The sequence below is a fragment of the Callospermophilus lateralis genome, chromosome 5 (genome assembly GCF_048772815.1).
Source record: "Callospermophilus lateralis isolate mCalLat2 chromosome 5, mCalLat2.hap1, whole genome shotgun sequence".
Taxonomy (NCBI): domain Eukaryota; kingdom Metazoa; phylum Chordata; class Mammalia; order Rodentia; family Sciuridae; genus Callospermophilus; species Callospermophilus lateralis.
The window spans coordinates 43267044-43292754 of NC_135309.1; the positions used below are offsets into that span (position 1 = coordinate 43267044).

At 44.7% G+C, this 25711-nt stretch overlaps 1 protein-coding gene across 9 annotated transcripts in view; it reads right to left on the minus strand.

Annotated features, from left to right (window-relative positions):
• Nucleotides 1-25711, minus strand: part of Fam193b (family with sequence similarity 193 member B) — a 31717-nt gene that overhangs the window by 5184 nt on the left and 822 nt on the right. For 2 of the 9 annotated variants that reach the window (XM_076856623.2, XM_076856624.2), the window contains exons 2-6: nucleotides 12169-12411; nucleotides 11196-11430; nucleotides 9810-10197; nucleotides 6722-6923; nucleotides 5577-5816 (exon numbers count right to left, since the gene is read on the minus strand). In XM_076856623.2, coding sequence (XP_076712738.2) covers nucleotides 5577-5816; nucleotides 6722-6923; nucleotides 9810-10197; nucleotides 11196-11430; nucleotides 12169-12411 — 1308 coding nt within the window. Of the gene's footprint in view, nucleotides 1-5576; nucleotides 5817-6233; nucleotides 6447-6721; nucleotides 6924-9809; nucleotides 10198-11195; nucleotides 11431-12168; nucleotides 12412-19045; nucleotides 19169-20142; nucleotides 20204-25173; nucleotides 25504-25711 lie in introns of those variants that run through there. The other 7 variants (XM_076856627.2, XM_076856626.2, XM_076856628.2 and 4 more) reach the window with 7 other exon arrangements.

Below are 25711 nucleotides of genomic sequence, written 5' to 3' on the forward strand. Positions count from 1 at the left end.
TAAAGGAAGGAAGATGTGGGTGCTATGAGACTGTCACAGGAGATGTGATTGTTCTGGGTGGCTGGGAATGCATTTGCCCTCCTGATGCTACATCTGAGTGCCCTTCCAACAGAAATGCTTCTCATGACTATGCTGGCCTCAATGACTTGAGGCCACACTCAAAGTGTGCCCAATGGCATACATGGACAGTCATACCAGGCCCTGGCATGAACATGCAAAAGCAGTCCCTCAGCCCAGAGAGGCTCTGACACCTTGCAATAAGCTTTGATGGACTCAGATCTGGAGAATAATCAATTTGTTGGCCATCAGCCCCACTTCAAGGTGGTAGAGCACCTGGTGTTGGATGACTTGCACCACCTCAGTATTTTCCTTTGATTTGGAAATGAAGGGGAAAAGCAAAAAATGAATCTGAGGAGAAAAAAGGAGAGCTTGCCACCACCTTAAGGATCAACTTAAAAGTGGGTGACCCTGTGTCCTAGCAGGCAGGCATTTATTCTCTCATCTCTTTTGAACACTGGCTCTATTACTGACTAAGGTCAGCTGTCCCTGGGGACCTTGGACAAATCACTTACTCTCTCTGAACCTAACCTTCCAGGTTGTGACTTAGGGAGAAAAAGTAGTACATCTACTACATAGATGTACATCTATTAGGGAGAAAAAGTCTGTGCCAAGTTCCTCCCCCAGTGCTAAGGCTGTGCCTTGGTAGTGGGGGATCAAGTGAGCAACAGTATAGCCTGAAGCAGGATTTCTAGCTGTGTGTAGGGCCTGGAGGCCATGGGATGGCCAAGGGCCCAGAGGCCCTTTCCCCTCACTGCTTCCCTATACCAGCACAGCTTTGCTTTCAGTTGTTATAGACAGGAGAGTCCATGGAAGATTTCATGCAGAGAAAAAACTTGCTGCTGAACCAAAATATCTGAAATGTACTGGTGGGGAGGGAGCGTACTAGCACCACATACTCTGATATGAACAGAAGGAGAAAGCACAGCAATGCACATCTTTTGCTACATACCAGGAACCCAACTCCTCTAATCTTTATTACTATCCTTGCTGCACCACGATTTGCAATTTATAGATGAAGAATCTTGACTTTGGGAAGAATACAGAACTGGCTCAGGTTATGTGGCTAGTAAAATGACAGAGTTTGGATAATACACCAGGAAGATCTTCAGAAGTTGCCATGGCTTTCAATTCCATTTGCCAACCATTAACTAACCATCAACTGTGAGGCAGTGGGCTAGGCGATGGGCATGCAGCCATACATGGTCTCTGCCTCACTTACTTTGGTCAGCTGGGGGAGAAGACACATAAACAGGCTGTTTAATTCAGAGCTACAGGGAGATAATGATCCTCCTATCCCAGACTGGGTCATCAGGGAGTGCTTCCTAGAGAACGCACTGAAGGCTGAGTGAAATCATCCTGGAGAAAGTTGAGACAAGTACTTTCTAGACAGAAGGAATAGCAAGCCTAAAAGCTGGGAAATGGAAAAGTGTATCATTAGGGAACACACACCATTCAAAGGTACAGTCAGAGTCTAGATTTTATTTTTATTTTATTTTTTGTGTGGGACAGGGGCTAGGGCAGGGGCTGGGGCTGGGAAGGCAGGTGAGAGAGGAGAGGCTGAGAAATGAAGCTAGCAAGCTAAGCTGGGGCTGGATCCCAAGGAGCCTGCAGGCCACACTGGGTTCTGGTTTGAGCCCGAGGACAATGTTCAGCCAGCCACGTAAGGCTTTGAAAGTAGAGGCAGTAGGTGGAAAGAAGTGACTGGTTAGAGCAACTGGGAAAGCCACCTGGATAGGACTTTTGGTATTGGGTAGGGAGAGAATGAGAGGTGTTGAGAAAACACTGCCCAACCACTGCGGCTGCTACAGCAGCCTCCATAGACCAAACGTTGACATGCGCCAGGCACTCTGCCCAACCTTTTTTGTACATCACTCCATTTCATCCTCAATAATCTGACTTAGGTTCTCCTGTTATTCTCATTTTATGGATGAAGAAATCGAGGCTTAGAGGTTAAGTGATTTGCCCAAGGTCATACAGCAAGTGTGGCATAGCAGAGCTTCAAACTGAGGTCCAACTGCAAGGCCCACTGCTCTGTCAGTATAATGCACTCCTCCAGAATGGCATTCAGAGGTGAGCTTTGGTTCGGCAATCAGGGTGGGTGGTGGTACCACTGACGAGATAATGGAGAAAGATAACAAGCTCAGTTTGCTGAGTTTGAGGTGTCTGGGGGACATCCGTGAGGAGGAGCCCAGTAGCAGTAGGGGATGTCAATTTGAAGTGCAGGGAGTATAGTGCAAACTCCATGGCTTTCTTCTCCCAGGGAGATGTGCTCAAGTGGGAGGGCCAGGTGCTCACAAAGGAGACAGAAAGTGGTCTGAGAGGTCAGAAAACTGGAGAAGATGGTGTTCCCACTGCTTCTTTCCTGGCCCTGTTTGGTTGAGGGCGGAGGAGCCAAAGACAAAGTTTGAAAAGGAAAACACAAAATGTCAAAGGTTGCTAAATGGATGAACAGAATTTGAATTTGGCAACAAAGAAATCAGTGTGACTCTGCAAAGGGATGAAGAACAATCTGCAGTGAGCTGACAAGGGGGAGGTGAAGACAGTAAACACAGACATTGTTTTTCAAGAAATGGTGGCTTTGATGAGAGGAAAGGTACAGGAGAGGCTACAAGCTTGAGAAAGAGTCTGCTTTGAAATGACAGCAGTGGACACAGTGAAAGGCAATGGGAAGTATCCCAGAAGAGGCTGCAGCTCCAGAGTAGGTGGCCTCATGTTAGGTTGAGGGGGCAAAAAAGGACCACATGGATTTGGGTGAGAAAGGGCTTACTCTTCTCCCAACAAGGAGGAAAGTTAAGTTTGCAGGTGGGGTAATCAATGCCTGTCCAATGTTTTTTTTCCCTTGTTGACATGGAAAGTGGTTATTTACCAAAAATAAGGGGAAGGGGGGCATGAAGGACCTGGAGGCTGGAGAATGGAATTCTGACAAAGAGGCTATACAAATGGGCATAAGGTGGAGCAAGATGACTAGGGAGCTATGGAAGCTGGCCAGGCAATGTGGGGGCTCAGGCAAAGGGAGAACACCTGGCCAGGAGCCCCAGGCAGATCTGGTCATGTACTATTTTGGGGGTGTAGAAGGGGAGGGACAGTTCTTCTGAGAAGGTGTTGACAGAAGGGCAATGGGACAAGGAATTGAGAGTACTGGTGAGAGAGAGAGAGAGAGACAGAGAGAGAGAGAGAGAGAGAGAGAGAGAGAGATATGGGGACAGTTCACTTGCTCTTTTACCATTACTTACTCAGTTTAAGAGTGAATACTAGATTGGTGTGGGCATAAGAGAAAGGATCAGGTGACATTATTCAGTGGAGGAGGTTACAATGGTGGGGCCAGGAATTCAGATTCAAAAGATTAGGGATTTGGGGCTGGGGTTGTGGCTCAGCGGTAGAGTGCTCACCTAGCACGTGCGAGGCTCTGGGTTTGATCCTCAGCACCACATAAAAATATATAAACAAAATAAAGGTATTGTGTACCACTAAAAAATAAATAAATAAAAAAAAGGATTAGGAATTAGTACACAAAGGTGAGAGGGTCATGATCTGGAAGTGGGATGGGAAACAGACACTCCCAAAGTGGGAGTGAATAAGCAGTCATCACTATCTGGCTGCTGGGAAACTGGGAGATGGTCAGCCAGATTGTGGTTAACTTTGGCAGGTGGAGGGACTTCAGGGTGAAGGCTGCTGTCTAAACAGATAATGACCTGACATTGCAACTGCCCATGTATGTCTGTCCCTGCTTATGGCCCCATGATTTTACATCTCAGAGGGCAGGGATGCTTGGTTTGTGTGTGTTCTGGCCTCTAGGCTGGGCCTAGCAGACAGTGGCTGCGCAGTGAGCTTTGGAATGAGTGAAAAGATCATGACAAATGGTAGCTGAGAGAGATGTCCAAGGTGTGGTGGGAGCATAGCAGAATTCCCTCAGGAAGTCAGCAGAGGGGGAAACATCTGAACTGAGCTTGCAGAGACAGCTTATCAAGAAGAAAAGGTGAGTAAACAGTGTGATGAGTAAAGGGAAAGGGCACAAGTTCATTAGAAGCACATTAGGCCTGGAAACCCTCTGGGGACCTAACTGGGGACAGCTGCCTTAAGAGGCCAGAAAGACCACTGTAGCTTACTGAACATCTCTCGCTGGCAACTTTGAATGGGAACATAAAAGTGCTGACCATTTTCTGAAGGCAGCAGTGGAACTCCTTGGCTTAGTACTTCAAGTTGCAGAAGGATCTTAGTAATTCTTTGGGCTACAGAAAGCTGGAAATCACTTCTGCCTTCCAGAGCTCTAGGGTTGTTTGACCACCCAGGAACAGGAACTAGCTGACTGTCAAACCTAAATCCCTTTGATGCTGGACTCCTCTGGGTGTGGCACTGTGCAGATGCAGTTGGGGACACGTGGACAAAGAGGTAATAAAGCTGCAGGGAATACTCCACCAAGCTCTGGGACTCACCTGGCAGCAGGGCTGCTCGGGAATAGCTCCCTAGGTTCAAACCTTAGCCCTGAGGACCATTTCAATCCCATGGCTTCAATTACATCTTTGCATTGGCAACTCCTAACCCTGCACCTCCTTCTCCATGCTGATGTTTCATGGGAACCTCTGAGAAAATGTAACCCAATTGCATTCAGTCTTCTGTAAACGCCATCCTGGCTCAGTGAAAGGCACCACCATCATTCTGCCATCAGATCACCCAGGCCTGTCACTTCTGCTTCTTTTGCAATTCTCTCTTCTGTTGCTGCCCCACCCTTAATTATCTCTCCCTTGGCTTGTCTTTTCCTGGCTGGGGCATCAAACTCTAGGTTTTCCTGCCTAAATTAGCACCTTTCAATTTACCTGCCATACCACCACACCACAATCAGAGTACAAATCTCAAGCACACTCTCTGATGACAACCGTCCAGTAACATTCCCTCACCTGGAGGCAAAGCTCATCTTCAGCTGGACCTGAGGCCCTCCCTTGCCTCCTCTGTGTCTTGCCTCTCTGCTGTTTTCAGCTTTGGCTTTATCAAGCTCTGTGGAGTATGCTGTGCCAGCTGCCAGGAGGCCCTCCTGATGTATGTGTCCTCACTCCCCATGACTCTGCTCACAAGTCAGCCTCTTGTAAAGCCACTTCCGGGCAGGATGGGGGCTTCCCTCATTCCAGTGCTTGTCATACATATGTACTTGTCCAGTTTTTTGTGTGTCTCCCCAGTGGACTGAGCTTCTCCCAGACGAGAACTTAAATGCAGCACACTTTGGCTCCCATTGTTTATAGAAGTGTTTGCTGAATGAATAAATGACCGAATGAAGCAAGTCCTCGGCTTGGAGGAATCCAGTAAGCAGCTTCTGAGGCCAAGAAACATTTTTCCTCCACTTCACTTGCCCCCAGACTCTCTGACCCTAATGCCTCCCAAACTCATTCAGACCTTCCCAGAGCAGTGAGCTGTGCCAAGGCCTTTGGCAGCTAGCACCATTCATGCCCCAGAAGTCTTGGGGCTTGGGGTGAGGGACTCCTCAGGGAGGAAAGGCAGTAGAGCTGAGCTCCCCCCACACCCACCTTCTTTTTCAGCTTGTGCCGGGCCCGCTTGGCGGCCCTGGCGCTGTTGGGGACTTTGGGCTCCGTGCTGTTGATGAATTCCAGCAGCTCATCCACATCTCGGTGGTCCACGGCGGGCTCCCCAGGGATCCCGCCCAGGGCGCCCCCCTTCATGGGCAGCTCCTCTTTCCGCCTGGTCAGCCTTGAGCGGAGCTTCTCCCGGATCTCGGTATAATTCCGACTCGTCGGGGCAGCGGGTGGCTGGGGGAGGGGGAGGCGCTGACATTACACCCTGGGCTTGGGAGGCCCATAGCACTCCCACCCGCTGGCACCAAGTATGTGGTGAGGAGCGAGACAGCTGTTCTCCCTACCATCAGCCACAGAGGCCAAATGCCAGGGCTCTGAGCCGAGACAGCCAGGGGTGAAGGGAGTGGGAGGAAACAGGGCAGAGCTGGGCGAGCACGGACTGGGGAGCCAGGCTAGCAGGTTTGAGCCTGGGCTTCATCACTTGAAAGTTGTATGACCTTGGGCGAGTCACTGAGTCTTTGTGAGCCTCAATTTTATCATCTCTAAAATGAGGATAACAGCGCCTAGCTCAAAGGCAACTGGTAGCTGAATTACTTTCATTCCTCCTATCCTCAGCTGCTCTGCCCTAACCGGCAGCCCTTTCCTCTTCACCTTATGAGACTTCTGAACTGCTTTCTCCCCTGTGCAGAGACAGCATGTACTCTGATCTGAGTCTCCTTCCTGGCGCCGTCTGTGCTCACGGCCTGTCCCTCGGCTGGCTGTCACACTTGGGGAACTGAGAGCCTTTTTGCTTCCACTCTGCCTTCATCACGCACAAGCGTTCACTTCTCTGGGATTACACACGTATACATACTCATCAGAATCATAGCTTTCTCTCTGCCATTTCCTTTCCTTTTGCCTAAAGAAAAAAAGTCAATCTTAAGAGAAACCACGAGAAGAGCAAAAGTAGCAAAATGTTAAAAAACCCCAACCTCATAAATGTGCCCTGAAGCTCAAGTGAGCAGATGCAAGCACCAGGACTCACAGGGTCCAAGCGCAGTGATGATCACCATGATGAGGGGTCTCTGGGAAGAACAGGGTACTCCTTTGCTCACCTTGGCTGGCCCCCAGCCCTGTTCAGCCCAGGCAGACTCACTCACCGCATTGTGGCCGAAGAACTCACAGTAGCAGCAGTCACAGAACTTCCCGTCTCTCTGGTGGGTGGAGGACGAGGTGCAGGAGCTTCGCTCAGAGCTGCTATCCTCTTCCTCGCCCAGTCCCTCATCTGCCTCACAAGGCTGGGGCAGCTGGCAGGCTAGGCCGCTGTGTGCAAACTTGTGCCCCTTGCACCCAGGCTCCCTGCTGCAAGGGAGAAAGATAGGTGAAGAGGTTAGGGAAGGTAATGCAGGAGTGGGCAACAGGAGTCTAGGGAGGCACCAAAACCTGTACCTGCCACATCAACTGTCCTCTACTTGCTAGATCTGCACTGCTCACAAGAACTACTCTTGAGGGCCATCAAAAATACAAACCTCTGAGATTTCCCCGTGCCTCCCCTGCCTGTGCCCACCATATGCATTCTTCTCAGGGCATCATGTGGACACCTTTATTCTGTTTTCATGTATTACTATAATGATCTGTTTGCTTATTTGCCTCTTAACACTGTGTACTCCCTCCAGACAGGAACAGTGCTACTTCGATTTGTGGGTCCAGTGTGTAGCACAATAACACTGTACATAGCAGGTGCTCAGTAAGTAGTTGTCTGAACCGAGCAGCAGACTGATGGTTTTCCTGGCACACCCACAGGTGATCAATGAGGTGTTTCCTTTTACTTTCTAAGGTCCTAATGACCTGAGTTTGGTCTCAGCAGCAGTGAATGGAGCTGCCTTAAATACAGTTGAGGCAGTACTGAGTTGAGGAAAAGCAAATGTGTCTCCTGGGCCATAGACTAAGAGCTACTGCTTGTGCCTGATACTATAAATTCAGCATGGTATTTCCTTTTTGGTACTGAGGACTGAAGCCAGGGGCACTTAACCACTGAGCTACATGTCCAGTTTTTTTTTTTTTGTTTTAATTTTTTATTTTGAGAAAGGATCTTGCTAAGTTTAAGGCTGTCTTTGAATTTGCAATCCTCCTGCCTCAGCCTCCTGAGCTGCTGGGAGTGCTCCATCATGCCCAGTGAGCCTCTTGTATTGTAGAGAGTATTTCCCCAGAGTAAGGATAACACAGGCTGAATTAGAGCTGGGCCATTAGCAGCTGAAGTGCTGCAAGAACAGATTGAAGCTCAAGTGGTCAGGGAGCCAGAGTGAGGTTGGAGCTCCAGGAGCTGTGTGGAAGTTCAGTTCTCAGGGCAGTCCAACACAACCTCTCTCCGCTGCTGAAAAGGACAGGAAAAAATGTAGCAAGCATTTAAAAAGGAGTGTGGAGGAATTGTCATCAGTGGTGCTTACAGAAGTTTACTCCAAATTGACCACTGTTTATTTGTCACATAAGCAAACTGATTTTAGGAAAATTAAAATACCCAGTGGTCCTGTGAGTACTGAGACCAGGACTCTTATTATTGGTGGTTGAATCAACGTGGAGAGTCCTATGGAAAGCAGCTTTTCAATGCATATTAAGAACCCTCCTTGGGCTGGGAATTTAACTCAGTAGTAGAGCATTTCTCCAGCATGTGAAAGGCCCTGGGTTCCGCCAGCAACACCAAAAGAAAACCCCAAAACAAAACAAAAAACCCCTCCTCAAAAACAACAAAGAAAAAACCCAAACACCCTTTAACTGAGAAATTTTCCATTCTGAAGAATTTTCCGTGGAGAAAAATCTAAAAAAGGGAAAACACTTTGGCCAAGACATCTTTGAAGATGTTATTCATAATGTTAAAAATGGTGGAATGACCTGAATGTTCAGTAACTAGAGAACAGTGAAGTGACTACTGTTAATTTTCTTCAGCCTTGAACACTGAGGGCTAAGACCATCACAAAGGAACACAAACATGCTGATGAGGTAATGCTAAGTGAAAACCAGAAGCAGCAAATCTGTATAGATGCCATTAATACCATGTGAAAGACACATGAGGGAAAAATCTTTCAAAAGTAGTGGCAGCAGGGCAGTGGGATTTTTGATTGGGAAAATCTAAACACATATTAACATAGATCTGGTTTAACATAGATCTGGCTTATAAAAATATACACCTAGGGCTGGGGCTGGGGCTGAGTGGTAGAGCACTTGTCTCGCACCGGTGAGGCACTGGGTTTGATCCTCAGCACCACATAAAATAAAGAAAGATATTATGCCCAGCTACAACTAAAAAAAAAAAAAAAAAAATTAAAAAAAATATATCTACCTTCTTCCAAGAATTTACTTCAAATATATACTAATATAAGTTTCTTAATTATGTTGAGTTCTAGGGATCTCCTAAAGGACACACTCAAATACAGTTTTAGAATATTTATTATAACCTTATTTCTCTTGGTTAAAAAACTGGAAATGCCTACATGTTTAAGAATAGAATGGTAAAATAAACTATACTGGAGCTATAAAGTAAGATGTTGTATGTGGTCCTTAATAGAGGAATTTAGCTGGGCGTGATGGCACATTCCTGTAATCCCATCAGCTCAGGAGGTTGAGGCAGGAAGATCGCAAGTTCAAAGCCAGCCTCAGCAATAGCGAGGCGCTACACAACTCAGTGAGACCCTGTCTCTAAATAAGATACAAAACAGGTCTGGGGATGTGGCTCAGTGGTAGGGGCTCAGTGGTAGAGTGCCTCCGAGTTCAATCCCTGGTACCAAAAAAAAAAAAAAAAAAAAGGAATTTTAGGGCTGGGGTTGTAGCTCAGTGGTAGAGTGCCTGCCTAGCATTGTGTGAGGCACACTTATAAATTTTAAAAAAAGGAGGAATTTTAATTGGGGAAATGATCATGATATGATACTTAAAACATTAAGAAAAACTACACAGTTTTTAAGAAATTTAGGCTACAAGGACATTTTTTCCTAAATTAAAAAAAAATTTCTTTATAATTGGGACAACAATTAAAAAAAAAAAAAAAAAAAAAAGAGCAACTACTATGTACGTACACACATCTCTGGCGCTTAAACCCAGGGTCTTGTTCATGCCAAGCATACATTCTACCACTGAGCTACTATCTACTTCAATTTACCTTTTAATTTCTACTCCAAAGGTACCCTTGGTAAAGTTTTCCAAAACTCTTTTGAGTTCCAGTGAGCAGGGAGTGTGGTCTTCACACAGTTCACTTACCTGTGAGTGCTAGGGAGTGGCTGAGAGCCTGGTGGTGGGAGGAGAGGCCCGCTGCAATGCCCACTGCAGTGCCCACTGCAGGGGTGGCTGCACCCCGAGAATGGTGGAGGCATCTTCAGGAGTGGCATGCTGGTGGAAGGTACGTGGGGGCTCTGACATGGCCCTGAGAGATGGGGGACAGCAGCAGCAGCCACAGGGCACTCTGAAGCCTGGGCAGGAAAAGGTGCTGCTGGGGTGGTAGGCAGCAAGTGTGGGTGGGGCGGGGAGCCAAGGGAACTGGGGTGAGAAGGGATCAGAGATGCTGGCTGGGGGTGGTGGCCAGTGGGGCTGTTAGGGGGAGCAGTGAGGTCTGTGTGCTGGTGGTGCTCCGAAACAGGGAAAGCCTCACCTGTGGGTAGAGGAAGAAGAGAGGGGTCAGACTTTCGGGAAAAAGCCCATGAGCTCACTGCCACAGCATCCTGCTTATTGTTACCAGAGGGCATATCCTCTCAGTACAGGAGACACTGGAGCTAGAGAAGATTCTATATGGGCAGCAGCTCAGCTGGATAGGATTTAGGAACCCAAGCCCAAAGGAAAAGGTACTAGGAATGTTGGCCCCAGAGAGGGTCACACATCCCTACTGTGCATGAGCATGAAAAGAGGATGTGTGTTTGATCTGTCCAGGAACTGCTTATTCAAAGGCTTTCCTCAGACCTGGGACAGGCATGCCTACAACAAGCTGAGGCTCTGAAACCAAGTAATCAGGGGATGCCTGATTCCTGCGGGTGGGACCATTTTGAAGAGTTCTGCCCTCCATATAGCAGTATGACAGTAAATCATACTTATATAATAAATCAATAACTCAAGATTCTTCTTTTTGAGTCTCAGAGCATTATCCTAGTCTAAAGATAGAAGCTGCTGACTATAATAAGCATGGCAGCGTGCATGGCCAATCTCTTGTGGATGTAAGCGCAGTGCTTTTATAGCCATCTCTCAAGTGAAGGAAACGAGGCCCAGGAGTGGAGGAAGCCCAGGTTTTCTGTGGTGCTGCAGGGCAGGTGTTATGAGACTTAAGTCCTACTACCTTAAGAGCCCCCCTACTCCATTTATTCCTCAAATGGTCCTCACCATTTGAGGTCCCATCCTGGATTCAATATGAACAGCTATCAGAATCAATGATAGCTTTGAGAGCAATTTTCTTCTACTAGCAGTATTTTTCAACTTTAGAGTCATGGGAAAGGTGTTTCACAGAGATAGAAGGTCTAAGTTGCCCCTTCTACCATGAGAACAGCTCTATTTTTACTTATTTTAATAAACAATCCTCTGACTTATTAAATAAAGTGGATAGGAAAATATAGCTGTCTGTGTTGAGGGGGCCTGGCTCTCCGCTGAGCTGGAAGAACTCACCAGGGATGGCAGGAGGACTCCCAAGTGAGCTGCCTGGCACAGCACCACTGGAGTGCGGGGAGTTCCAGAGGCCCGAGAGCTTGTGCGCAGACAGGAACGAGCTGGGATCCCAGTCCCCTGAGTTCCCATGGCAGGAAGAGGAGGAGGAAGATGAGGATGATGAAGAAGAGGATGAGGAAGAATGAGAATCACCTCCACAAGATTGTGATTTGCAGGACGTGTGTGACAAGGAGATCTGGAAAACAGGAAGAAAAAGACTCACGATCAAACAGCAGAGCAGACCCTCTGCTGCCTCAGTGTATACCAAAGGCATTCCTTTCTCCCCCAGGCCTCTGTGTCATTGTCAAAACACAATCAGGACAACTCTGGCAACAAGCATAAGCAAGGGCTGGCCTTTGCTAAGTGAGGGCTGTGGTGCTTCCAGTTATGTAGAATGGTGAGAGGCTGCTATCAAGAGAAAGGGTCTTTAAGCCAGGAGTCCTGAAACTTAATGGATCCCGGGTCAAAGAGTGTGGAGGGGAATGAGAAATGAGGAGAGTCTGGCCACCATGACTCATGGGATGGCAGACTTCCATGGTTCCCAGCTATCTTGGAAGGCTTCAAAGGCACATTTTAGACCCCAAACTGACCTTTACCCTCTGTGTCATCATACTGGTTGACTTTCAAACTGCAACAGAGCTGAAGAAATCAGGGTCACGTAAGGAGTAGGATCGTGATCTACTGGCACTTATGTCCTTATCCTTATCTTGTGTATGTGCTATGTTGAGGGGCTGGTGGGATACCTGAAACCTGTCTCTTCCCCCACATCTAAACCTGAGCCACAAAAGCTGATTCAAGGTAACCCAGTAGTCTTTCAGGGCCTGGGCCTGGGGAAGGCCCAAGTAGAGCCACCTGAATACAGGGAAGGAACACCTGATGTCTCTGGGGAGGTGGCTGCTCTGCATTCAGGAACCCCCTTTTAGTGGTTACTTACTGCCACTGCATGTTCTCGACCTGTCTGTCTTTCATCTTCCTCCATGCTTTTCCGGCAACTCTGGCAGACCCACAGAGGCATCTCGCCTAGGAGGTTCTTGACGAGCTTTGGCATGAAGTCAGGGGGAAGCTTCTCACCCTGCAACACCAGTCCATTTTGTGAAGGGCCTTCTTCCCAGCCTTTCCGTTCACGGTGACAGAGCAGGCAGCAAGTCTGCACAGACTGGCTGGAGGTAAGGGGGACCTGCACAACAGACAGATACAGGGTTTCCCAGGAGGGGAAAGACTCTCCTTAGAAATAATACTAACAGTACTAATAATGCCACTTATTACATACCAGGCACGGAGTTAGGCACTTTATAGACATAATTTAGATTTAGTCCTTATAACAGCTCTGCAAACAAGGTGTTCTTACTCCCATTTTTCCCCCTTTTAAATGAAGAAATATATTTTAAGAAGTTAAATGAGTTGCCCAAGGTTACAGAGCTAATGAGTGGTGAACTTCAGGGAATCTGACTCCAAAGCTCATGCTCAAATGTTCTAATATCCTGATGTCCCTGAATTTCAAAGGTTAAAGACAGCCCTTCTCTCTCTGGCATGTTCAGGAGAGGTCACAATTCTGGGGATGCCTGTGCAGCCTACAGACCAATCCTCATCTGGAAGGAAAGCATGCTTTCAGTCGACAGAGAACTTGGGAGAATGTGTGGGTTTTCAGGAGAGTCGCACAATTCCTTTAGGATCACAGCAACATTTTAGAGAAGGGGTTTGTAGAACTTGTCAGAAAGCATCAACTCAACTGAAAATTTATGTTGGCAGGGAGGTTAAGGCAGACCCCTGGAACTTACTTCCTTTTGGGGGGCAGTACCAGGGATTAAACCCAGGGACACATAACCACTGAGCCACATCCCTAGTCCTTTTTATTTTTTATTTTGAGACAGGGTCTCACTAAGTTGCTGAGGTTGACTTTGATCCTCCTGCACCAGCCTCCTGAGCTGCTGGGATTACAGGAATGTGCACTTTGCCTGGCTCAACCATGGTACTCTTGAGAGGCAATGATGATGACACATAGAACCTGGATTTTGGGGTCAGATGGACATGCATTCTAATTCCTGCCCACTAGGAGGATGACCTCGAGCAAGTTACTTCTCTGAACTTCAATTCCTACCTACCTTGTAGAATTGTTGTGAGGGTTGTTGCAAAAGCAGGTAAAGTGCCTAGCCCTGTGCAGGCCCATAGGCCCAATACACAAATTACTTGGCCTTTCTATTCCCCTTCTAGAAAAACTTGATCAAGTAATCTAAGTCTGAAAGTTTCACATAGAGGGGACCTAACTGAAAGACTAATTGCATTTTGGCCCTGATTAATAGCTTTTCTTTATCCTGTAACTTTGTAGTCCCCTCCCATGGGCATGGCCATGTCACTTTCTTTGGCCAATGGTATGTTAGCAAAGATGCTGTCAGCATAAGTGTATATGTGTTTCTCCTTGTTTCCTTGCATTGCTGGGCTTGCTTACTCATGCACCTCTGCCACACTCCAAGGCATTACCAGGCTGGCTGCCTAGGATGTGAGAGTGGCTGCAGAGATGTATGACGTGTAGAGAAAACAGTCTTGCTGGCTAATCAGCCAGACCTGTCCAGATCAGCAGAAACACCCAGGCAGGCAGTAGACTCGGGAGAAATAAGTGTTATTTTAAGCCATTAGGTCTTGGGGTGGTTTGTAACAGAAAAAATAACAAATATACTTTCCAAACTTACCCTCCACTAAGTATTGTGTTTGCAGAGGGCATCACCCTCACCCTACCAATGAAACAAATGCCATCATCTGTCTCTAATAAAACTGCCTATGAGTTGGCATCAGGGTATCTTTAAATCTGTTACAATTACACTAACCTGTGTCTGTGGTTTCTCAAAAAAGAAAGAATTCAAACAGTAGTACCAGGAATATAATGAAACATTTAGGGAAGTACATGGAATTGGGAGGAATACCAGAGACAAAAATTTTACATGTGGAATTCATAAAAGATACTGCCTAAATAGACTCTGCCAAAGGAACATCCAAAAGAGAAAGGCAGTTGTTCAGTGTTAAGCTGCAAAATGGACCTATTGATGGTTAAGTATCTCATGAAAAGGTGGAAAGTTGATGGTATTTAGAGAAATTAGGGCCAAGGAAGCCTTTTTAAGAACTGTACTCAGGATATTTTCCACAGCTGCAAGATGCTATAGTAACTCTGGGTGGAAGGGGGGAGCTAAGGTGCATGTCTCTTTCCCTGTAATTATAGCAACTATATCAAGGCAAAAACAAGGACAGGAATTTTACAATAGTTTCATTTCGTTTGCATGTTAGATTCTAAAGTCATGTAAACACGAAAATAATACTTGTATGAGTAAAATTAGTCTTGAAATTTTTTTTTATGAAAGGGGAATTGGGGTGCTGGTTACTGAATTCATGCATTTGATTTTTTATTTTTTTAGTACTAGGGATTGAACCCTGGGGTCTTGTACCCGCTAGGCAAGTGTGCTACACTACCACTGAGCTACATCCATGTCCTGAAATTCTTTTTTTTTTTTTTATAACTTTAGTTGCAGATGGACCTTTATTTTATTTATTTATATGCGGTGCTGATATTTGAACCCAGGACCTCACACATGCCCGGCAAGTGCTCTACCACTGAGCCACAACCCCAGACCCCTGAAATTTTTTATATGGCCTGTCAAACACAATATATATGGTTTTGTAGGTATGTCCAAGAATTCACAGGTAAAATGAATGTTTAAGGCAATATACAAAAAATTGTTTTTTTGTATATTTTCTTTTAAAAGCAAACATAATTTTCAAAAGTGAAGTGTGTGACCATTGTGATTGTACTTAGTGCCGAAGTACTTGTGGGAGGCGCTGGGGTGTAGTAGAAAAAACAATAGCTTTGGCATTAATCCTGGGCTACCATCACTTTAAATTCTACTTATCCTTTAGGTATACTCATCTGTAAAATGAGATTAAGTCCTAATTTGCAGGATTAGCTGAGAAATATATGTGATAGTCTAGTGGTAGACGTAATAATATTCTGCTCAACATACGTCACTAATCATTTACATGATGGCAACAATGGGAAACAAAAAATGATCACTTTTTTTTATGGAGCGTGAGAATTTCTCACATTGGATGAATGTAAGGTGACTTGTCAGAAAATATTTTAATCTCTGACCTTGTCCTCATGAAGTCATCCTTAAATTTCCCAGATACTCTATGTACTTTCCTACCTTATAACTTTGCTAAAATGGATCCTTTGCTTAAAAAGCTTTTCCTTCCAGTGTTTCCCAATGAATAGTTAGGCAGGGCTGAAAGGCCCAACTTAAATTCAGCCTCCACTAGGCATTCCTGGAGAGTCCCATTTGCAATTCATTTCTCCTCCCCCACACTCCTCTAGCACACTGTGCCATGGTCACACTAGGGTCTTCTGTTTTATTTACCTGTATCTTCTGTTCCTTCTACCAGGCACAGGCACCAGGTCTGATTCCTGTCAGGATTCTTAGTGCAACATAGGGCCTGGCTCAGAGCACAGCTCAGCTGGGCATATACTAGTTCAATCAGATTTGTGAGGTGTCCCCATGACAATAGAGCTACCAAGAAGCTTAGTGAGATGGTGCTTGAAATTACTGCAGAGAAAGGCCCACATCTCTCCAACCCTGTATCTCTACCTGAATGGTTCCAATTTCTAGAGTGAAAAAGTAGCGTATTCTTCAGGGATTCTACCCAGTTAATGGACAGTAATGAAATGCCCCCAGTTAATGGAAATGATGCAAATCTCTCGAGACAAACTGGTACACAAAATAAGCGAATCAGCAATCAATAGAAGTCACTTTATAGGACAGGCTGTCTTCACAGGTAAAGGAAGAAACACAGGGCCTGGAAAGCTAATTAAGCTCTAAGTGAAGTAAGGATACCACCTGTATTGCCTAAAGTTGCCCAGAGGACTAAGTGACATTAGAGATACAAAGCACTTAGCTCCAGGGATCCAAGGGAGTGAGCAATCATTTCATTATGAGCACCCCTTGGCTGTTTTGTTCTGATTAAATTTACACTAGAAATTAACCTGCCCACTTTCAAATAAAGTCCTGCTTTCAGGTCCAGGAAGTTCAGAGGGGCCAAATCTTAAACCTAGGCCCTGAGTGGCTCCTTCTGGGTACAATGAATGCACTGTGGAGCTGTAACTTTTCTGACAGTTTCATCTATCAGGGTATGTGCCAGGGTTAGTGAGGATTCCAAACCCTGGAGATGTTACATTCAGTCAGTAATATGACTGTTCCTTAAAAAAAAAAAAAGTTGTGAGGGGTGAGGAAGTCCTGGGGATTGAACCCAGGGCCTCACACATGAGTGCTCTACCACTGTGCTATACCCCCAGCTCTTTTTACTTTATTTTTGAGACAATCTTCTTTTAAGTTGCCCAGCGTGGCCTTGAACTTGCAATTTTTTGCCTGAGCCTCATGAGTAGCTGTGTTCCTTCACATTTTTGCTTTGGAAAGAAAAGTTCTTCGTTCAGGGTTCCCTTTGACTGCAATCTCCAGCCATTTTTCAAATTCTGGTAGTAGTGACCCCTTATGCCTTGAAGAATCATTCAACCCAGGCTTTTAATTCACTGGTCTCAAGATGTATTTTTATCACCTGGCACAGTATTCCACACACAAAGAAACTGAACCTTGTCAATAAATGTTCATCGAATAAATCCACATTTTTCTTCATCGAAAAGGCTGATGAATTAAACCTTTCTTCCTCCTCCTTCTCCTCTTTTTTTTTTTTTTGGTGGCTTTTGGGATAGAACCCAGAGCCTAGTGCATGCTAGGCAACTACTTCACTGCTGAACTGTGTTCCCAGCCTGGAAATGATTTTAAAACCAACATCCCTGTAATAGTTCCTGCTCTCCTTGGATTAAATTTCAGTCTCTGGGGAGTAAAGCTTTAGCTTTAACAAAGATGGGGAAGGGGAAAAGTTCTAGGGATTCTAGTAATTTTGGATCTGTTTAAAAAGGTTTCAAGATAATTCTGCTTCACAGAACAAAACCAAAATCTCTGTAGAGAGTAAGATAATTCACAAGGGATCCATGCTGTAGAACGCACATCCCCTGAGCAGGGAAGGAGACAGGTGAACTCTAAATTGAGGCAATTGCAAGGTCCAGGAGCCTGACATCTGCAGTCATTAAAACCATTATCTCTGCTCCCTTACCTGACCAGGCCCAGACTTTTCTGCCTTGGCCTGAGAAGCATTAAGTTAGGACAATCTAGTTTTTCCTGGATAAATAGAACATCAAAGGGAAAACTATTTTTTCATAGAGCACCATTTTTACTTGAAAGAATGACTAATTTGTTATGCAGATACAGATACTGGCAGACATTTTCTTAAAAAAATGAACAAATGAACAAAGTGAGTTTATCACTTCAAGGAAAATAACTGGCAGTATTTGTGGTCAATGATAAAATTCAAGCTTTAAAGCAAAAATTAGAATTTGGGAAAACTTGTATCCATCACTATGAGGTTGACGGCTTCCCAAGACTTTTCTGAGGAAATCAGTGATGACATTAACAAATGTTATCTTTTGGTATTATAAAATGAAACAAAAACATTTGGAAGATCTGCAAAACTCAATGAATCTATTTTCCAAATGATCAAAAGCATGAGATTACAGAATTATCCATTGGTAAAATATTCATTCTAAGTGTCAGACAGACAATGAATTTTAACATAAATGGGTACAAAGATTTCAGATAGTGGTGTCAAATTCCACACTGCAAAAAATGTCTACAATTACCTGGAAAGGCCACTAAGACATCCCACACTTTCTAACCATATATCCATGTGAGGCTGGATTTTTTCACATACTTCAAAGAAAACAACATACTACAATATTTGATACAGAAGCATATATGAGGAACTGGCTTTACTCTAATAAAGAAGTTTGCAAAAATGAAAACGAGCATTGTGTGTGCGTGTGTGTGTGTGTGTGTGTGTGTGCGCGCGCGCATGTGTTAGGGATTGAATGCAGGGCGCTCTACCACTGAGTCACATTCCCAGCCCATTTTATATTTTTATTTTGAGACAGAGTCTCACTAAATTGCCCAGATTGGCCTTGAACTTGTGATCTTCCTGTCTCAGCCTCACAAATTGCTGGGATTACAGAGTTGCTGAAATTTTAGGCACACGCCACCATTCTTGGTCCATGTTAATCTTAAATGAATGTTGACTAATATTTTTTACACTTTCACAGCTTTAATAATTAACTTGGCAAATATGAATATAACCAACATAAACAAAAGCTCTTTGAGGCTTTCAGTAATTTTTAGGAACGTAAAGGGATCCTGTCTGTAACCAGTACTTTGAGAATTGCTGATGCAAAGCCTCTCTAGCTTGTCACACAGTGGGTATAAGTCAGGCAACAGTGATTATTAATAATGATATAGTTCATGGCATATCTGGATAGCTCTTTGGGGGCATGATTGAAGCTTTCACCTTGGTCTTTCTGTCCACAATTTGGGAAGTGTCAGGGAATAATCTGGGTTACCAGACCAGGCAACTGCCAAGGATTGCTCTGAAGCTGTATCAAATTTCCAGCATTGAACCTGGTCTCATTCCTCCCATGGGGCTTCCTTTAGTCCCAAGTGTTAGTATGTTTGCATAGGTTTTCCCCAAGATACATACTGTATCTAACCAGCTACTCTGCAATAAGTTCCAAAATCTATTCTGAAACAGCCCACGAGAGCACTCTCCTCTCAAGGCACCAAACTCTAAGAGTCTCCCTGTCACTAAGACAGGCAGAGGACAATAATAGTACCTAAAATTCCCTTTGAGAAGCAGAGAAAATGATTATTACCTAACCTAGAAAAACTCACCAGGCCAGTTACTGTTGCTCACTCTTCTATTCATTACTTCAACAAAGGTTCCTCAGAGCTGGTATCTCATGTCAACCATTGTGTTACTCCTCTCTGGCAACTTCCTTAGCATCCCTTAAGATCCTAGTCAAAGCCAATGAACATTTTTGCTGAACCAGGATAAGGAGAACTAATTCTTTCAGTGTAGTACCTATATTCTCTGTCACCAAATGCCTAGAAGAATTTGAGCTCTTTGGAGGCAGGGAGTGGATCTTGGTCACTTACGAAGGTCCAGAAACTTAGGCTTGGCTTGAACCTAGCACATTAAGTTAGGACAATCTAGTTTTTCCTGGATAAACAGAACATCAAAGGGAAAACCACTTTTTCATGGAGCACCATTTTTACTTGAAGGAATGACTATTTGTTATGCAGATATCCACTGAATATATGAAAACTTAAAACTCCTCTGGCTCATGCCTCAGCTGCTTGACACAAAGAAGCCCCTTTCCCAGCATGCTATGCTGAAGGCATGGCTACACCACTAGGATTCTCTAATGAGTGGGTAATCAAAGATAAGAATCTCAGGCCAATCCAATGCTGGCAATCAGAGCTGCAGTTAATTCTCAGGGAGCCAATCCAACCCCACCTCAGTGGCCTGGAACTTTTACTCAAACTCCCACTCAGGTTGTAGCCCTTCTAGGAGGTAGAACAGGCTTTCATTATTATAAAGACAGCTGGTAGAAAATATAATCTGGTTGTACAAGCTGAGTTGAGGGTAGGACAATGAGGTTATACGACCCTCGTGACCCTCTACCTCTATTACTACCTTATTGAATTTTCTTCTTGGGTACAAGTAGCTACAAGAAAGAACCAAGCTGCTGATTTACCTGGATCCTTGGGCCAACTGCCACTTTCCTATTCTAAACCCAGCCCAAGTTTCTCATGGGGCAAAGAGCATGAACTTTGGAGACACAGTTATGAGTTCAAATTCTAGTTCTGTCATTTTCAGTATGATCTTGGAATGTCTTTGAGCCTTGGGTCCCTCAATTTATGAAATGGGAATAACACCATACTTCACAGAGTTGTGAGGACAGAAGGAAATAAATTATGTAAAGTACCTGGCCTGGGCCTGGCACACAGTAGGTGCTCAATACCCGTTAGTTTCTTTCCTCTTCTGCCCTGGAAGAAATGACAGGGAAACTTACTAAGTGAGACTTGCCCAAACCAAATATATTACTTGAAGCACAGGATGGAGGACTAGACAAGTAACCTTCAAGAACTCTTTGAACCCCCAGTCCACATTATATAACATGGCTGTAATTTCCTAATAAGAACCTTCAGTGTTTGTCGTCCCTCTAGCCCCTTCTTTCTGTTTTAGTTTCCCCACATCACTTTTCAAAATAGAGGTATCTACTCATTTCAGAATGAAGGGGGAAAATCACAAAGGGCGCCAAGAGTATTGGGTAGAGTATAAAGGGGAGATGGCCATTAGGACGGCACATGTTTTTCTTCATGCTGCATGCAGTTACTCAGCTGGTTGCTGCCTAGAGTTTGAACAATGAGGGTGGTAGCATGGGCACAGAACCAAAGGACACAAATGCAGGACCTTCCTGGGAAACAAGTATGCCTCTGCTCAGAATTTTCTGCTTCTACACATCCTGCCAAGAAGCACCATTAATCATTCCTTTTTTCCAAATATGTAATGCAGTCACACCTGCTGTACCCCTGCCTCAGTTTAGGTGTCACATCCTAAGTCCACAGGAAGAATGAATTGGGATTCACCCTGGGATGAGCTAATGCTTTTTTGTATTTTTCTAGAAAAAAAGCTGATCACAATAACCCAGTAGTTGAAATTTATCTTCTCCACAATACTGTGTGATTTCCAAGGGCAGAGCCTTGTCCCAAGAGACACTATATATTCCAGTCATTTAGCAGAGGCTATAGAACATCACAGACATAGGTAAGCATTTTGATATGCTATGGGAAATTAGCAGTTGAATATCATTAATAGGGCAACAACTGGAGAAGTAGGGGAAGGCTTCTCTTTTAAAAAAAAAAAAAAACTAAAACTGTTTCTTTTTTTTTAAATTTTTTTTTTAATATTTATTTTTTAGTTATCGGCGGGCATAACATCTTTGTTTGTATGTGGTGCTGAGGATTGAACCCGGGCCGCACGCATGCCGCCGCTTGAGCCACATCCCCAGCCCCCTAAAACTGTTTCTATTCCTGCTTATGAAAAAGTTCCTCCCTGGGTGGCCTCATTCTTTAAACAAAACCCTAGGCCTCCTCAATTCAGCAGTTCCTAGACCCAGCCACATTCAGAATACCTGGGGCACTCTAACAACAATAGATTCCTGGGTTCTAGACCTGGAGACTCTGGTTTTGTAGGTCTGGGATAGGGTCCAAAAAAGCACAGGGGATCCAATGATTAGTTAGGCAGGGGTGAGGAAGCTGTGGAATCAAGCAATCACAGTACCTCTCCCACTGAGAATTACTTCTTCACATGTTATCAGAGAGGATTTACTGAGGCACATGCTGATCAACTTCCTACTTAAAACCTTTCATTGATTCCTCACTGACCAAACTACTTGGTGTGGTGAAACAAGAGCCCTGCTAACTTCTGCAGCCTGATCTCTCCAGGCTCACCCATTAGTCGGTCAGTGCTCGTTTGTGGCTCTTTGTATGTGCTCCTTTCCTTCTTTAGACCTCCTTCTCCCACTTTGCTTTCTGGAGAATTTCTTCTCAACTGTGAAAATTAGGCTCTGAGAAGCCCTTTCTGATCCAGCCTCTGGGCTATCATGTCTTGGGCATTCTCAGCACCAAGCATCTACAATAACCATAGCTACCATTTGTGCGAAGTGCTTGACAGAACCCTAACATTAACCCTGCGAGCCTGAACTCACTGTCATTTCAAACATGAGAAAACAAACCAAGAGGCTGACTGAAACACTTTCAAAGGCCAGTTATGAGGATGTGGTTTACGAGGATATGATTTAAATCTTTACTCAGAGGAAGATGATACAATACATTCTTCTAGCATTACTGCAATTACTATATACATGGTCTGTAGACCATGAGCCCCTTGTGGGCAAGAACCATGTCTCATTTACTTCTGTCTTTACAGCTAGTTCAGGGCCTGGTACAAAACAGGGGTCAGTTAGTGTCTGCAGAATAAACACCAGAAGAGAGGATAATTGGGCATCACAGCATATTTATCAAGGCTGAATTAAATGAATGAGTGACTATCAGTATGGCCCAGTGGGGGACAGGGGTTAAGAACAAAGTCATAGAAACCTGATTTTTAAATTATAATTTAGTTTAACAGACCTGTAAAGACCATACACAATACCACAAAGATGAATTAATACTGTCCGTGCTCTGAAAAATTCTAGGTACAATAAGGAAAGGTGTTAGAATCTTAAGTATCCATTTGATAATGGACATTAAACTTATTATTCTGGGACATTTTAGGGAAATTAACCTGGGTGGTTAAGTCTTCATCTTCAAAGACTGATGGCGTTTTTACACGGCAAGTGTCTACTAGCTTATAAAGAACCATTGTGTGCCCCCTCAGTATCACTTCCTCCCACTAGTATGGAAGTGGTTCAGGGCAGGGTGGGATTCTAAGCAGGAGGTCCCTAAGGGTAGGGACTATCTCATCCTTCTGTGAATCCCAAATAAAGAACCTGTTGCAGAGAGCTTACTGAGTGAATTAAACATGAGATGGTTTTAATAGAGACCAACTGATCATCTGCTCCAAATCCTGAGGAAACAGGTTTCCTCTGAGCAGAAGGAGAACTGGGTCTCTAGAGTCCCTTAAAACTAAACTGGACAAAGTCTCAGGGGACACTGTAAAGAGATCAGCATTGAAGAGGTACATGAGGGGTGGAAGAACAGCATGAGCTTAACCCACCCCCCTCATTGCTGGTTTACATTCTAGCAAGTCTCCTGGGGCTGAGTATACACCTGGAATACAGCTGAGTAGTCTAAGAGAGACCAAAGACAGCTAGTAGTTCTAGCAAGAGAGGATATTTAGGCTTTGTCTGGCTGGTAGGCACAGTTCTGCCACCTCAGAGGAATCTCTATGTGCTAGGTGCTCTGCATGCTGCTTCGTATTCTCTTGTGCAGTCACTGATGAGGCTCAAAGAGAGAAAAAATGGTCTCAGAATCACAACGCAGAAGGCAGAGCTGGGAGTTCAACTCAAGTTGGTAAACACTATTCCCCATAGTCTCCTTCAACTGTTTTTAAGTTTTGTGTGTTTTTTTTCCCTTTGCTAATAGGCAGTACCTGTTTTAGTTTGCTCATGAAGTAAAAGGATTTATGCTCTTAAGGATCAGATCAATGTAGTTTAGAGGCCTGAAAAAATTGGAAGAACTTTTGGGATTTCAATTAACCTTGAAGTCTTACATTTAAATGTGTACCAGTTATGCAAATGAGTGAAGAGTCCTAGAAAGAACCAGAGAGGCATAAAGAGAACATGCCACATAAAGGCAGCAGTGCTACTCAGACAGATTACTATCTCGTGGAGATGTGGGCCTGGTATCACCATAGTCTTAGTTTTGAGAAGCAAGAATTCAGATTTGTGGGAAACTTCTTGATTTTTTAAAAATACTAGTTCACATTAAGATAAAAACAGATTAAAAAAAAAGTGTGGACTGGGAGTGGTCTTATTTGCTGCCTTTGGACTGGGGTTGCCATATGACATAAGTTTGACCTTCCTTATCCAGTCTATGTTCAAGTTGGGGTGGGAGCCAGAAATCCTCACCAAAGGCAAGCCTGTGGACAGAACAATGATTGATCCCCCACCCTCTCACTAGTACTTTTCACCAGCGCACAAAAGCCTGTTTTTGAATCCAGATTCCACCTCTAGCAAATAAGTGGAGCACAATCAGAACACAGTTTGTCAATGTGTTTCATTTCTGTGGCTATTAAAAATTCCCCAAAATACAAGAGTGAATTTTTTTGGCTTCATACTTATAGTGGAAGTCATTTGGGCAATTTTAGTTTATTTTTTGTGGTACTGGGGATTGAATCCAGCACCTTGCACATGCTAGGTAAGCACTCTGCCACTGAGCTACATCATCAATCTTGGGAAAATATTTATTTGGGTTTCTATTTCTTCATCTGAAAAACAGGGTAAATATATAAATATATCCCATTTAGTTTGTTCATTAACATTTGTTAATCAATGGGCAGGGGGCATGATGGTGACTGACTTGGTTTTTGCAATCTTAGTTTATATATAAAAGCAGACAAATAATTACACCATAGTTAACCCATCATATTTGTGCTAAATGCTCTGGAGAAATACAGGGGAAGTGGGAAGATCAGGAGCAAGGTATGTCAGGTGCCTATTAGAATAAATGAATGAATCGACAGGTCACAAATATAAGAACATGGTAGACCTAGATATCAGAAGAGTTAACGAAGCTTATAGCCCTTGGGAAAATTGTGTCCTCAATAAAACTGAATGGTTAAGCCATCATCAAGTTTTTCGGCTCCTCTACATGTCAGGGACCCTAAAGTACTGTATGATCTGAATGGGAAGGAGAGAAGATGACAGACATCAGTTAGGCTCTCTCTTTTTCCACTCTCCTTTTTGGATAACAGCACTGCCAAAGGGGGTCCAGAGTAGATTAGGGAAAAAGCAGACTCAGGGTTGGAAGCCAGACCCAGGAGGTCTCCAAGTCCAATCCAGGGAGTTTCCTCTGGAACTGGAGTCAGCTGAGGGTAGGAGGTGGGGATGAAGGTAGGGCTTCAGAAACTCAATAAGCAATGACAGCTTCATTAATTAAAAATCTCACTGTGATCTGAGATACAAAGGAGACAGCACCAAAACCAGGTTACAATAAGCACAGGTTCTGGGCTGATTCATTCTTTCTCTTATTTACCTAGTTAGTTCATCTTTGTGTCGACAAGGCCTTGGCCTAGGCATGGAAGATCAGATATATGACATGGTCTGGGTTCCTGTGGAGTTCACAGTCCAGTGCAGGGAATAGACAGATCAACACAACATTTCATCACATAATGGGGAGTGCTACCAGAGGGAAGCACAGAGGACTGTGGGCACAGAGGGGGCACCTGATGCAACTGGGGAGATCAGGGAAGGCTTTCTGGGAATAGTACCCCAAATGGCATCCCCACTCACATGCACAATTCCAGAGATTCTACTAGAAGGCTGTCAAGAGCCATGCCTTCTGGCTGCACCAGCCTCCCAGAGTCCCCTGCTGCCCGATGCAGTGTCTGCAGAGCCAAACGCATCTTCTGCCACGCCTCATCCTCATCCGGCGCTGCATCCGACCCTCCAAGACTCCTGCAGGGGCCTGCCTTCCTTGGCAGGCTCAGCCAAAAGACCAACTCAAAACTCTTTTGTCAGAGCAAGCTTAGGGCGAGCCACCCAGCCCCAGGTACCACAACCCTCCCAGAGCAACTGTGGCCCCTGCCACCCCCGCCTCTCAGTGAACACTGGCAGGGTACCTCCTATTATCTCCTCTGCTCAAAAGAAAGTGACCTTCTGCCAGGTGGCAAGCTGGAAGCTTTCGAGAATCCTCCTACTGCTCACTCTCAGCAGGATTCGCCAAACCAGGGATCTGAGGGGTGGGGCGGAGGACGCCTTGTGGGACGTGAGTATAGAGGGGAGAAAGGGCAAGTTTTTCTGGGTTTCCACCTCAGGTCAGGAGCCCCAC